Source organism: Phalacrocorax carbo, chromosome 2 (assembly GCF_963921805.1).
Source record: "Phalacrocorax carbo chromosome 2, bPhaCar2.1, whole genome shotgun sequence".
Classification (NCBI taxonomy): Eukaryota; Metazoa; Chordata; class Aves; order Suliformes; family Phalacrocoracidae; genus Phalacrocorax; species Phalacrocorax carbo.
The window spans coordinates 118,547,328-118,560,679 of record NC_087514.1 but is presented as its reverse complement, the minus strand read 5'-3'; the positions used below and the strand labels follow the sequence as shown (position 1 = coordinate 118,560,679).

Genomic DNA, 13,352 nt, shown 5'->3' with positions numbered 1-13,352 from the left:
TGAGGTGGGTTTTTTTAAGTCAAATTTCCCCCATATATTGTCCAGAAGGCGGCAAGATATAGATAGATGGTAGTCAGGGCTAGAGTCTTGTTAGAGTTAAGTGCATTTCTGTAGTATAACAAAGCTGACAGAGCACATGGTGTCACCTGCCTGGCTTTCTTCAGTCATTTCAGGTTGTTGCTGGAAGTTAAAGTTGAGTAAATCCCTTCAGGTTTAAAAAAAAAAAAGAAGCTGTTTTCCTATAGTACTTCATAGATATGCTAGTTACATAAATTTAGCTTTGGTCTTTCTCTCTCTTTTCCTTTAACAGAACTCTGGTGTTGCATTACATTGTGTGTGTTTTAATTGCAGAAGTTCCCTTTTTTCATCTTTTTAGAACAAATTTATTTCATGTGTAAGGAGCACTTAGCATGACGCATATTCAGAAGCAAAAATAACCCTTCTTGTGTCTGGAGGAAAGTGATGTGCTGTATCTATTCAAATGAAACTATAGCCATAGCACACAAGTCCATACTGTTCATAGCAGATTTTAGTAGTTTGTTTCCGTGACTGCTTTTAAATGGTCGTAAAAAATTCTTGTACCACACGAGGAAAGGGATGATCCAGCTTTGTTTCAGTTACTGGTTGCTACCACTGTAATAGATTTCTGTCGCCATCCCATTATATCTGCTTTTTTCTTCCAATAAACTCTTGAAGTCTTTATCATCTTTCTATCGGTCTGGGTTTTTTTTTCCTGGTTTTGTTCATTGTTCTCACTGGGTCTTTTTTTTTTTCCTTAAAATTATTGCACCTTTTAAAGTACATCTAGTGTTTGATTTTATGTCTCATTTGTACTGTGTTTGTGCCTGCCTGTTTCATAAGTTTACTGTCTGTTTGTCTTTTATTAAATAGATGTTTATGATTCTGTTCCTCACTTCAGCTTAGTTTCTTTCCCAGGTATTTTTCATGAGATTTAACTTTTTTTTTCCCCACAACTTCATGGATACTTTCAAATTACTTGGGCAAAATAGTCTGCTGTACCTGCAGACTGTTATCAGTAGTTGTGCCTTGGGTTTCTATTACTGTTTTCTTAAGGGTGCTCATGCCATAAAATGGGGAAAGAAAAAAATCAGTTCTATAATACATTTCAGGTTAGTGGCTTCTATTCCTTTAAAGAAATCTTTTAAATTCCACAGTAAAATAAGTAGGGTGACAGAAGCACTAAGAAATTAATCTTATTCCTTTGCATCTTTGGAAAAAAACCACAAAAAAAAACCCCAATCCAAAACCAAAAAACACTTTCATGCAGTCAAATAGAATGATTACTTAATATGACTTGTTTTGGTTACAGCCTGGTGGTTTTTTGGTTGTGGTGGGTTTTTTTTGTTTTGTTTGTTTGTTTTAAATACTGTGTATCTGAAGTTGCTCCTACCATAAGCACGAAATAGCACACCCTGTGTCCCAAGGAAAACTAGAACCTTGGACTGATTATGTCTTCACTCACTTTGTTGCAATTGTGGCAGCAACACATAATGAATTTCCAAGCTTTCTCTGACCCCCATACTATACATAAAATGATGCAGATAATAGGAATATAAAAAAAACCACAAAACTCTCTTCATATACTTTATTTTGCTTTTAAATTTCTTCTCACTTCAGCCTGGAAGTCCTACTGTTGCACACTAATTCTCTCATGCCAGCTTTTTCTGATAGCATGATTTACAAAACTGTCTAGTAGGAGCCTGGGACAGGATACAGGCCAAGGTGTTGTATTTCCCCCCTTTATATTGGCACTTTTTTTTAATCATAAGATAGTTGACAACTGTTGCATTGCTTTCTGCATTAGTGTTAATTTTCTGTATGGAAGAGTTATAGCTCCCTTTCACACATTTTATGAGATCGAGATTAAAGTAACAGGTGGGGAGAAACTCAGATATCCTCTTTTTTGTGATGAAGCTTAGGCCACTTTGATTTCCAGTTTCCAAAAGAAGCTAATTACATGTAGTGTCAATAGAAATATTAAAGCTCAAAATGCAGATATCCTGGTGAATATATTTCCAGAGGAAAGATACAAAATGTTATCAATTAATGCTTGTCCTCTGCAGAGTTTTTGAGTATGGATTTTGGTGAGCTTTAAGGTCAAAAAGATTACATCTTCAGAAGCTTGCATATAGAAGTTAATTAGCAACAGGATTTTATACTTACAGACTGGGCAGAAAAAATTTTGACTTCTGGTGTTTTTCTGTGACTTTTGAGGGTTTTGTCAAACCGCAAAGCTCTACTCTTTGCTTAAGGCTTGGTAATATCTGGCACTTCTCCACATTCTGGAATATTTCTTCTATGTACAAGCAGAAAAACTTGACCTTTGTGACAATTCAGGAATAAATACAAGTTATAGGGATGTTTTCTTCATAATTGTTTCTACTTTTTCAGCCTCAAGAGTACCACTCGGTCTAAATCCTCTTTAGTCCCTCAAAAATTACTTAAAATAAAAAAAAAAGGGGGGGGCACAATTATCCAAAGTAATGTAGCAGATGCAATTATTCTGAACTAAAAATTACACTTTTAAAAATTGAGATAGACTTAATTAAAATGGTACTCAGTGATCCCAGTCATTCTACAGAAGGACGTTTTCTCTGTTAACTTCCTATTAACATTAAGCTTCTTGTTAATATATATATTTTATATATATATAAAATAGTGGTTTAGATTTTTGCACATACTGTGCAACATACTGAATGTTCCTAGGCTTTGAATACTGGTAAGACATTTTTATGTCAGCTTGTTGACTGAGCCAGTGTTCTGTTATGGGGAGAGCAGACAGGAACAAGACAACAAAAACTGCTCTGATTTGATCTGTCAAAGATGAAAATAAAGATGTTTTGTTTGTGTCATAGGAATCAGAACGAATAGTTTTAAGTCACAAGTTACAGCACAGTAATGATTGGCAGGCACAGAAAACTTAAGGCCTTGCGAGCAGTGTTTGATCACTACTTGAAGAATCTGATAAATCCTCCACTGATTTCAGTGGGCTTATCTCAATTTAATCTGATAAATTGCTGTTTCTGACTCATTGTCTCCTATTGAATGCTGAATATTGAATGCTTTTCTCTGTAATATGCACCTCTATCCTCATTCAAAACATTTTTCTGCCAAGGATGAAGCTACAGGTACAGTAGCATGTAGTTATATAGTAGTAGTTGACTTGCTGTAGCATAGGGGCCATACAAGTATTTAGACTTGATGTATAGGTCAGAGGTATTTTCTGCTTACACGTGCCTGGAGTTGATGTGGCTTTCTAACATATGGTGAAAGCTGAAATTGGTGTGTAATCTGTGTGGCTGCTGTCCTCCTGTTAGCTACTGGTAGTAAATTCTAGTATGTTTCTAGTACCTTTCTTGGTGTGAACTTAATGCGGGAGTATGCAGTATATGTTCCTCTTAGAGCTTTCTGTGATGGTGCTCAGATAAACTGTTAAACGTTACTTCCTTCTTCTCCTACTTAATCCTGTGAATTGAGGGAGATAAGAATATGAACAGGGAGGGGATTTGCATGTGCGCAAGTATGCGACATCTCACCACCAGACTTTACCTGTCAAAGTGCTCACGTGATCAGTTTATTTCATATTGATCAGGAAATGATGAAGAGTAAGTGAAGCAGTTTTGCCTTGTAGCTTGTCTTCCAAGTAATGTTAAAGTCTAGAAATATTAAACCCAGAAATGTTAACAGTTTGGAGCTCCCAAATCTTTAGTCTTCTGCATAAACAAAGTGGGATTTTCTGCCTTTTAGATCCTGGATTGATGACTGATTTATTTTGGTTATTTTTGTGTTCCCTTTGAAGGTTCTGCCACTTTGCACCACTGGCAGCAGCTGGCTCAGCCTCACCTGGGCGGGATCCTGGACCCAAGGCCCGGGGTTGTCACTAAGGGCTTCAGGACGCTGGACCTGGACCTGGATGAAGTGTACTGCCTTAATGACTATGAGGAAGATGAGACAGGTGACATTTCATACAAGGGCCTAACTACCTCGACGCCAGTTCAGCACACAGAGACCTCAGGTGAGAGGTCACAAGCACAAGTGACTGTTTCAGACAACAAGAATAACTCCCGCCAATCTCAGGCTTTCACAGAGGAGATGCAGGAGTCCGCGACTGACGATGATGAGGGGTCTGGTGAGGGAAACTCATTAAGTCCAGTAAAACTGACATCTTTACAGGATTTTGATTACTGGGCCATTCTCACATCTCTGCAGAACAGCATCCATAGTATTGCTTTGTGTGTAGCATCTGCACGTTAATGCGTGCAGTAGTTAGAACATAACCATTCTAACATTGGCTCAAAAATATTTTCTTTAATAATCTTTTAATTTTACTTTTTTTTTTTCAGTAACAGCATCTGTGGTCAATATTTTACTCTATTTTGATATGAGAAGGCTGCTAAAAGGAAGTGGTTTGTTCGCAAACCTTTGTGTAGCATGTATACAACTTGTATGTGTATTTAGTGCACACTCTTCAGTGTATATAATGTATAGATGATATATATTTTGTATGCTTATAGTGCAGATATTATTCTGTTCATAAGAGGTGATGATGTGCTTTAGATTTTTGTACTTTGGGTCTAAATGGTGACAAAGTTGCATCTAAGTTGCCTTTGCTGGAACAAATGGAAGTGCCTTGAAAAAATCAAAGAAAGAAATTCTGCAAGTTTAATTAATTTATCTCAGGTACAGTTACCTGTTTTTAAATCCCCTTTGACATAAAGAATTAACAGGATGTTTTTTGCAGAGAATAATGACATTTCCCTCATTCCCTCTCCACCACACTATTAAATTTTATCATTCCTATTTATACCATACTAAGACTTAAACATGTTTAAGTGATGCAGTACTGCATGAGTTATTAGATACTCTGAACTGACACTTGTGGTATATTATTGCACAAGGCTACAGGTTCTCAGACTAAAGATGTGTTTTGAGTTTGTGTGGTTTCTTTTTTTGTTGTTGGGGTTTTTTTGTGGGAGGGTGGAGCTGTTTGTTTTGTTTTAATAAGCTATATAGGAGTGTTAGTCTTCATTAAGATTTGCCTCAGGTAAAGAATCGTATTTAGTCCAGAATCAGTAAACTACCGGAACTCCTTTTCCTTCAGACATCTTGTTTTTATATAGCTACTTTAAATGAGGATACTTTCTTTCCCCCTCCTTTTTTCTGGAATAGATAATAATTTATTATTTAGCTGGTGTTTGGAAGATTAGATTGTCTCAGGGCTAGACAATAGCATTTCTGTTATTTTTGTGAAGTGCAGAGTATCCTCAGCTCTCGCTAAAATGGCAGTTCAATGCTTTCATCTATCAAATATAAGCGACTTTTTGCAGTCAGTTGTATTAAGATTAAACTTAGAATCATAGAATCATTTAGTCTGGAAAAGACCCTTAAGATCATTGAGTCCAACCATTAACCTAACACTACCAAGTCCACCACTAAACCATGTCCCTAAGCACCACATCTGCACATCTTTTAAGTACCTCCAGAGATGGTGACTCAGCCACTTCCAATGGTTGAACATTCAAGCCCTTCAACTTCCCTTTCCATTGGCAAAAATTGTCTTTATTCTATAAGATCTATTGCCTAGGAATAATGAGTATATTAACTTTTTCTATTAATACAGAAATAAATAATGCCTTTGCAGGGGTTGTGTACAGTTTTACAGTTTTGGATAGTCTCTAGGTGTTTAATCATTTTGAAGAGTCTAAATAACAGCAGCGAGAAAAGCTGGGGATGTAGGAAACATGGCCTGAAATAATCGAAGACTGAAATAACTGGCATTTTTGGGGGTCTATGGAATAAAAGATTCAAGAAAAGATATGATTCCTTTTAAAACTTACTTCTGCAGAGAGGAAGGGAAGAAGCAGTTTTTCATGTACTCAGGATACAATATTTGTGCAAAAAAAAAGAATGCTATTCATGTTACACTTTGGGTGATGAATTTTCTAATCGTGAGAAAATTCAACACAGGAACATGTTGGAAATTTGGAAACATTGTCATGGACTATAAGTAGACAGGAATATAGATACAGTTTAGGGGTTTTGGATGGTTTTATTTTGAGAACGGGCTTGTAAAACATCTGTGGGTAATCATTTCGGAGAGTTCTTCGGAGTAGAAAAATAAATGTAGACCTGTGCTATGATTACAAACTGACAAGACTAGTATTTCTCTTCATTTCCTTTCTCCATTACAATTTGAATACAGGTCACTGTTATTACCAAGTTATTCCCTAGTTGCTGCTGATTTTGCCTGGGAGAACTCTCTAGTTATATCAGGCAAGATTTTTAAGCATATTCCCTACCTTATAAATTGGCAAGCAGAGGAAATCTATGAAATTGCCCTGGCAATCTTATTTCGTTGTCTATTGCTTGCTGAGTAATTTTGATGTGTTACAGAAACAGATAAGCTGGTCAATATTAATGACTTCAAAGTGTAGAATAAACAAATGCACTGAAAACTTCAATTTCCCATTCTTTATTCTTCCTCCAGATTGCCCAGCTGCTTAGGATTTAGGAATATCCATGAGCCACCACATCATTATTGGTTGCATTGCTCAAATGAAGTCAAGATACTGCTGTATCTGCTTTTTATTGAAGCAATTTGGCAGATGGTATACAAGGAGAAGATAATTGTGGATGTTTTCAGAGTAGGCAGATGCTAATGTGACAGTGCTTCTTAGGATCCACAGTCTGCCCACTGAAGAATACATTTCGGGAGCAGAGATGTGTGCTTAGCTTATGAATTCATTTTGTATTTAAATATTGTGCAGCCATTGCTCCTCTTGAAAAAAACCTCCTTAGCATTCTTTCCGCCTCTCCTAGATTTCTCTGTAAGAAATGCAGTGCAGGCAGGGCTGTGAATGGACACACATTTCCTTAGGGCGCTGTCACAAGCACAAGGTTACGATCTCATTGCTTGCATGATTCCAGGCAGCAACATACAGAATAAGCTTTTGCTAGAGAATGTGAAAGTAAAATAAAAAGGGAAGGTGAGAAATATCTTGGATAAAATCTTTAGTGATAGTGCTTTTGCTTGTAATCCGGGATAGCTCCATTGTGGAAAACTCTAGCCCAAGAGGTTCATAAAAGCAAGGAAGTTTCTTCCTACAGTTGCCGTTGGTGCAGGCCATAGAGCGTACAGTCTAGAGCTACAGGTCTTCTAATGTGAGAACAAAACACATTTGGAAATAAAGGGCCTACAAGGACCATTTCCAGCAGGTGTAAGTCATCTTAGTCTTTTGGGTAGGTGTCTGCTTGATTTGATATGTATGCTTTCAGGGTTGTATCTTACCATTTTTTCACTGGAGATGTTCTCTGGCAGAGTACCATGACGTCCTATTTTTACTGCCATTTTGTGGGTGTGTAGAGTGGTGCTCAAGATGAGCCCTAAGAGAAGTCATTTTAACATCCAGGCTCAGGAGAACAAACGTTGCTGGTAGTGCCAAAGATGTCTTGTAGCCAAAATAAACGTATTCAGAGCAAAGTATCAGTTGTTTCTTGTTGAGTGATGGAGAGAGTCAGAAATCATTCTGACTAAATAAGAAAAAGTTACGATCCTTGACTTTTCCTCTCCCTGCGTTGAGACCTGTACTATCCATTGATATGTAAAATAACTTCCTCACCATATATGCAGATTACATCCCAATTACGGCACTGAACATTTCAGAAGAACTCAACGCACATGTAATTATGACCTACAGTTGGTCTGTCAGAGCTACACGCTATGTGTGGGCTCAGGAATTTTATGGAGGATTGTAAATTCCAGAATTGCAGTTCTAGCCTAATACCCAGAAATAGTTTGAAATTCGTATAAAACTTGAGTAGACTCAGCATAATTGGAACAGTAAGAAAGTTATAGGACACAGCATTGTTAATACCATCTAGGACAAGTAATTTTTGCAGCACAAATTTTTAGTAACCTCAATATATTTTTTTACTCTTTGAAAGAAACTGTAATATATTATAAAACTGTACAGAGTCTGTTTCGGGGAGGGGGGTTGTTGGGGTTTTTGTTTTGTTTTTCTAGTTCATTGCCTTTCAGGTTTCCCTTAAACAAAATGCCCCAAGCTGTTCAAAGCACTTGTGAATATTCTAATTGTTGTGAATATTCTAATTTTGGAGTTGGAAGGGCTACTACACTTGATTCAGCATGTGCTTAATTGGGTGTTAGTTTTGGGTGCACAGACTGGTCTTTCAGTACTTCTGTTTGTTAGTTCCACTGATTGATTGCTTTGAACAGACATGTACACAGCATTACGGATCAGCCGTCTTGTACTTAGTGTTTAGACCTTAACAATGACATGGAGATCTTTCTAAATAGATGCCTAAAATCATGAAAACATGCAATGAATGTCTTATGTTCAAATTGTTTTTAGTAGGATGGCTATACGTGTTTCTAAGAAATTACCATTGTACAGAAAAGCAATAAATTTTGTAATTCTTCTTAGAACAAGGTATGATTCATATTTAAATATAACTTATTTTTCTTCAAGAAAAATCTGTCAGCATTTACTATCTGTTCTGTTAAAATGCTAGAATTTTAATTTGGGATCCTAGCCTGCATAACATCGTGTTGAAGCCACATTAAATACGTTGAAGTCTTTTTACATCTGTGCTCCATGTTTTTATATATATGAGAAGGAGACCTCAGCCAGAAGAAAGCTAAGAAAATACTGTCCAGAGAATACCTGCCTTGGTTCAGTTTTTTACCTCTTGCTATTTCCAAAGGCAAAATAAACAGAAAGTTTGGAAATGCAGATATTCAGAAAATTATTTTCTTGTCAGTTTAAGAAACGTAATGCTCCTGGCATATATGTATGGAGTCTTGGAGGTTTTGAGCATTCACAGTTACCCCTGAAACCAGTGTTTTCTGAAGGACATTGGCAGCAGTGTTTTCTGGAGGACATCTGAAGGCACCTAAACACCTTTAGGAAAGCACCATACTCACATTTTACAGCTGTTGTGTTTATTACGCATCTCCATTTTGCTTTAGTAGTTAACCAAGGCATCAGCTCCAGCATACCCTATATTCCCCCTGTCCTGTCAGCCAGTTTTTAAGTACAGGTAGTGCTGGGTATCGGAGCTTTCACCTTCAGTCACCTGGAGGGGATGAAATTTGCTGAATTTAGAGAGTGCATGAAGCAGCTGTCTTGTCCTGTGGATCGCAATGGAGTTTTGTGACCTGGTTTTCAGGAATTTCACCTTACCAAAGAATGGAGAGTTGGTGGCATAGAATGGCAAAAGTGAAGTCTCTAGCTTGTATCCCGAACGATGGCACTGGAGGAAAAAATTGCCTCTTCCAAAGCAGGCAGAGCTTTTTTTTTTCCTATTCAGCAATAATATAAACTTCTAATGCTTTAAAACATCATCTCCATCTGCTGCTCTAAGGACTGCCCAGCCTGATTTTCGTTCCATCCCTGTCTCACCAGCGTGTGCTAGAGAGATGTCCAAATTCCACTGCTCACTTTGCTGAAAGAGCAGGGAACCAGGTTTCCTCCTTTTGTTAAAACATGCCGAAGAAATGAGCAGGGTGGCTTGCTTCAGAGTTGGGCTAAAACTTTACCTTTGTACCAGTCTGAATCAAGCCGTATTATGAAGATTTCTGATTTTTATTTTTTTTTTGGGGGGGGGTGGGGTGGGGTTAAGTTCATTTTTGCATAAATCACTATTTGACAGAATAGGTATTCATATTCATATAAAATGCAAAGATGTGCCGGCCACTGTGAGCTCTCTGCCTCCTCACTATTCATTTAGTGTAACAGCGAATCTGAGTTTGGAACCAATGGTACAAAAGTCAGTCGCGTTTTAGTATAGCTGCCTCTGACAAATCTTCCTCAAACACAGTTTCTCTGCCACCTTTTCGTGGATGGGGCAGCCCACTAGTTTACCTACTGTAACTTTGTACCTTTCTCTGCACGAGCTGGTTGAAAATCCAGATTAAATGGTCATCTGAGGGTTCCCTGAGCAGAAGGTCATGTCCTAAACTCATCTGTTTTGCTGTTTGCACCTAGCAGAATAGCCTATAAACTCTGAGTACTGAAGCTGGATCTGAAACAGCTCTGAGCTGTATAAAATCAGCTTTGTGTTCTGAGTCGGGAAAGCTGTTTCACCAGAAGATGTAGCGTGCTCTGCAGTCAGTTTGATTAGTGCCTGCTTTCCCACCCCCGCCCCGTGTTTTAAAAGATGCTTTTACAACAGTATTTGTGTTTACAGGAGGGTCTCTTTCAGCTACGATGTTTCGCATTTTTTTCCCCAAATGCCTAAGAATTGTTTGAGAAAGCTCAATAAGGTAAAGAATCAGTAATTACTGGGAGACAAAACATGACCCAGCAGCAAAGGTTTAGCTTGAATTTTAATTTAGGGGAAAAATGCACGTACAGTTTAGTTTATGATTTCCTGGTTGATGAAATCACATGGTGTTTCTGTAAATTTTGTTAAACAAGGAGTTATGTACAGATTCTTTTTCATACAGATACGAAGCCTCATTGTTAATCATCTACTGCTTTGAAAAAAAGGATATAAATAAAACATTTGGTTTCAGACACAGTCACATGGAGCAGATGTGTATATTTAAAATAATACTTTGCTGTATGTACGTGTGAAGATAGTTTCTCTTATTATAAACTTGTGTATTACTTCCTCACAAACTTACACCAACTCAGGAGATGGCCATTCTTATGTAAAATTACGAGGTTAGGAATGAATGATTTTGTTTGTTTTATAAACTTTGTTCATTTACAGTAACAGGTTCTCACTCTCTCTGTATTGTGTCCAAAGGACGGAAAATGCTACAGCAATATGATACACCCCATTGTTGACTGATGGAGAATGAAGCTGGTACAGGACTTTCTTAGTGGTATTTGAGGGTGGAATAAATCCTTGGAAATTGATGATATTTTTTTAAAATAATTTTAATTTGTTTCCTCTTATTAGAGTCAGTGATTTCTCTACTTTTAGCAGCCTTCTCCTATCTCTGACTCATTAATAGCAATGAGTCTTGCTTTTGCTAACGCAGCTGTGTATCTTCAGTGTGCTGTTTCCAATCTGAGGGGATCCCCGTGGATGTTACAAATGGGGAAAATGCACTGATTGTATTACAGCGATGTGCTTTGGGTTGAGCTTGCGATCTTAAACCGGCATTGCTTTATTCTGTTCTCTATTCATCATCCAGGGATAATTGCTTTGTTTCTACTTGATTTATGTTGAAGTCCTTTGTTTTCTCTAAATAACCAATTTTTTCATGTCCAGTTATTTGAGCTCTTTCTCCAGTTTTTCTTTTAACTCTTTACAATATGGAGAGAATCATGATTGCTAGGCTGTGCTCCCTTGTAATAGCTTTTGTAGTGCTCACACTAATCTCTAAAGCAACTGGATTCCTGAAGCATCATAATTACCATCTCTGGAGGTGAAGTAGAGCTTGTTGTTATGTTATGCTGTGCTAACATTTGAGTGTGTTAACATGACACTCCAGTGGGTTTTTAGAAATATTCTTCTTTAATGTACAGCTGTACATTCCAGCGCTAACCAGAAGTTATCTCACGTTGTTTGCTTAGCCACTTCTGCTTCCACTGTTCACACTCCCCACGCTCCAGCCTTCACACACTGCTTATACGTGTTCTTAAAGGACTACCGAACTGCACACACTGTTTTGGAGCTGTAATACTTTATATGTGAAAAAGGGAACACAGCCACAATTAAGACTTGCCTTGCTTCTGCTGAGCATCTCTGGAAGTTCAGAATGGTGTCTGGTCTAGTTGGTCTGTCTGTCCTTTGCAATGTGTTGAGCAGTTGTGTACTGTGGTATTAAAATGTGGCTTAATCAGGGAACGGCTCAGAGGGCTGGGTAGGACTGAGAGGGAGGGAGCTGCACACAGGTTTTATTGTGCATGTCTTTTGACACCTGATAAGTTTGGTTACTAAGTAAGGGAACCTATGCAATCATGATATCTTTGATGTAATATTTAACTCTGGGTGTTTTCCAACCAGCTTTTCAGATGCATGGCTCTTAAAATTTGTAGCAATTTTGCAATGGCCACAGCTGCATTATACAGCAGGTTAGTATATCCGCAGAAGTAGCCCTACTAAGAGGAAAGAAATTGGTCTAAGCCCTTCATTTTTTTAAATTATGAGCTGTATTGCTTCTTTCCCAAACTACTGATACACTGAGAGAGTGGCATCTTTACAGCCGTGTTTGTGGAGAAAATGCTTTACTACACTGTTTACAAATATTAAAAAAAAAAAAACCTGCTATGTTGTGCAGCTGAGGGCATACATTCTTGAAGAACCTAAACACATGCACAAGAGAAATGTCACAGATGTACAGTAGTGGATCCAAACAACTACCACTTTCCTTAACGTGGATGTGAAAAGTCACAGATAGAGAAATAGTACTATGTGGCCATCCCCTCCCCAGCTTTTCAGTCTGTGTTCCTATAGCAAGCTGGATCCATTACTGAGAAGTAATGAGGATACCTTTTTGTGGATCAATATAAAAGCTGAAATGCATGAGCGTTCAGAAAACTTTAGTGCTCCTGAGCCGGTACTAGAAAATGCTGCTTGTAATTTCCACTGATGGAAGTTGCTAGTTTAGATGAGGACTAGTGTTTCAAGCACTGCCTTGTCTAAATTTGTTTTGAGCAAGACTTACCTGCAGTGTTAGTGATCATGGGGAAGTTTCAGCAGACCCTTTTAGCACTGGCCTTGGAGTCCTAGATGTGTTTGTTTTGGAGAACAAGTGTTTGTTACAACTCTGTAGCACTTCTGTATTTCACTTTTCTTGCATTGATCCTGTCTGAGGTACCTCATCACTTTTTGCATCTGTCTTATCAGCACGCAGAAGTTTCGTTTTCCCCTTTTTTGTGTAAAATGCAAAGAATTTGCTTTTTTTTAATTTAGTACCTCATCCTGGGAAGTGCATGTCACAAACCAACTCCACCTTCACCTTTACCACCTGCCGCATTCTGCACCCTTCCGATGAACTCACACGAGTCACACCAAGGTAAGGGTTTCCCATGATGGCAAAGCCTTTAGCTCTGTCAGTTTTCCCTGTAAGGAAACGCAAAGTAATGGCATAAGCAAGGGTACTAGCTACATTGGTGAATTACAGCACAACCCCAAATTATTCGTCCCATTTTGAGTTACCTCAACCTGATTTTCTTTGACAGGCATGTGCAATGCTTTAGAAAGGCAACCAAAATACTTTAAATTTTGTTGTCTCTAGGTAAAATATTTCAGGATCAGACATAACTGAGTTGGCTTCCAGTATCCAAACCTAACTACCCTTGATCCCAAACTAGTTGTAGTCCTAATGTGTGAATGCGCAGAATGTGGTCGCG

The 13,352-nt window shown here is 38.0% G+C and overlaps 1 protein-coding gene across 8 annotated transcripts in view; it reads left to right on the top strand.

Moving 5' to 3' along the window:
• Positions 1–13,352, top strand: part of TRAK1 (trafficking kinesin protein 1) — a 136,504-nt gene that overhangs the window by 115,598 nt on the left and 7,554 nt on the right. For 4 of the 8 annotated variants that reach the window (XM_064444048.1, XM_064444046.1, XM_064444050.1 and 1 more), the window contains 2 exons: positions 3,821–4,150; positions 12,913–13,015. In XM_064444048.1, the coding sequence (XP_064300118.1) occupies positions 3,821–4,150; positions 12,913–13,015 (433 nt within the window). Of the gene's footprint in view, positions 1–3,820; positions 4,151–10,794; positions 10,855–12,912; positions 13,016–13,352 lie in introns of those variants that run through there. The other 4 variants (XM_064444047.1, XM_064444051.1, XM_064444053.1 and 1 more) reach the window with 3 other exon arrangements.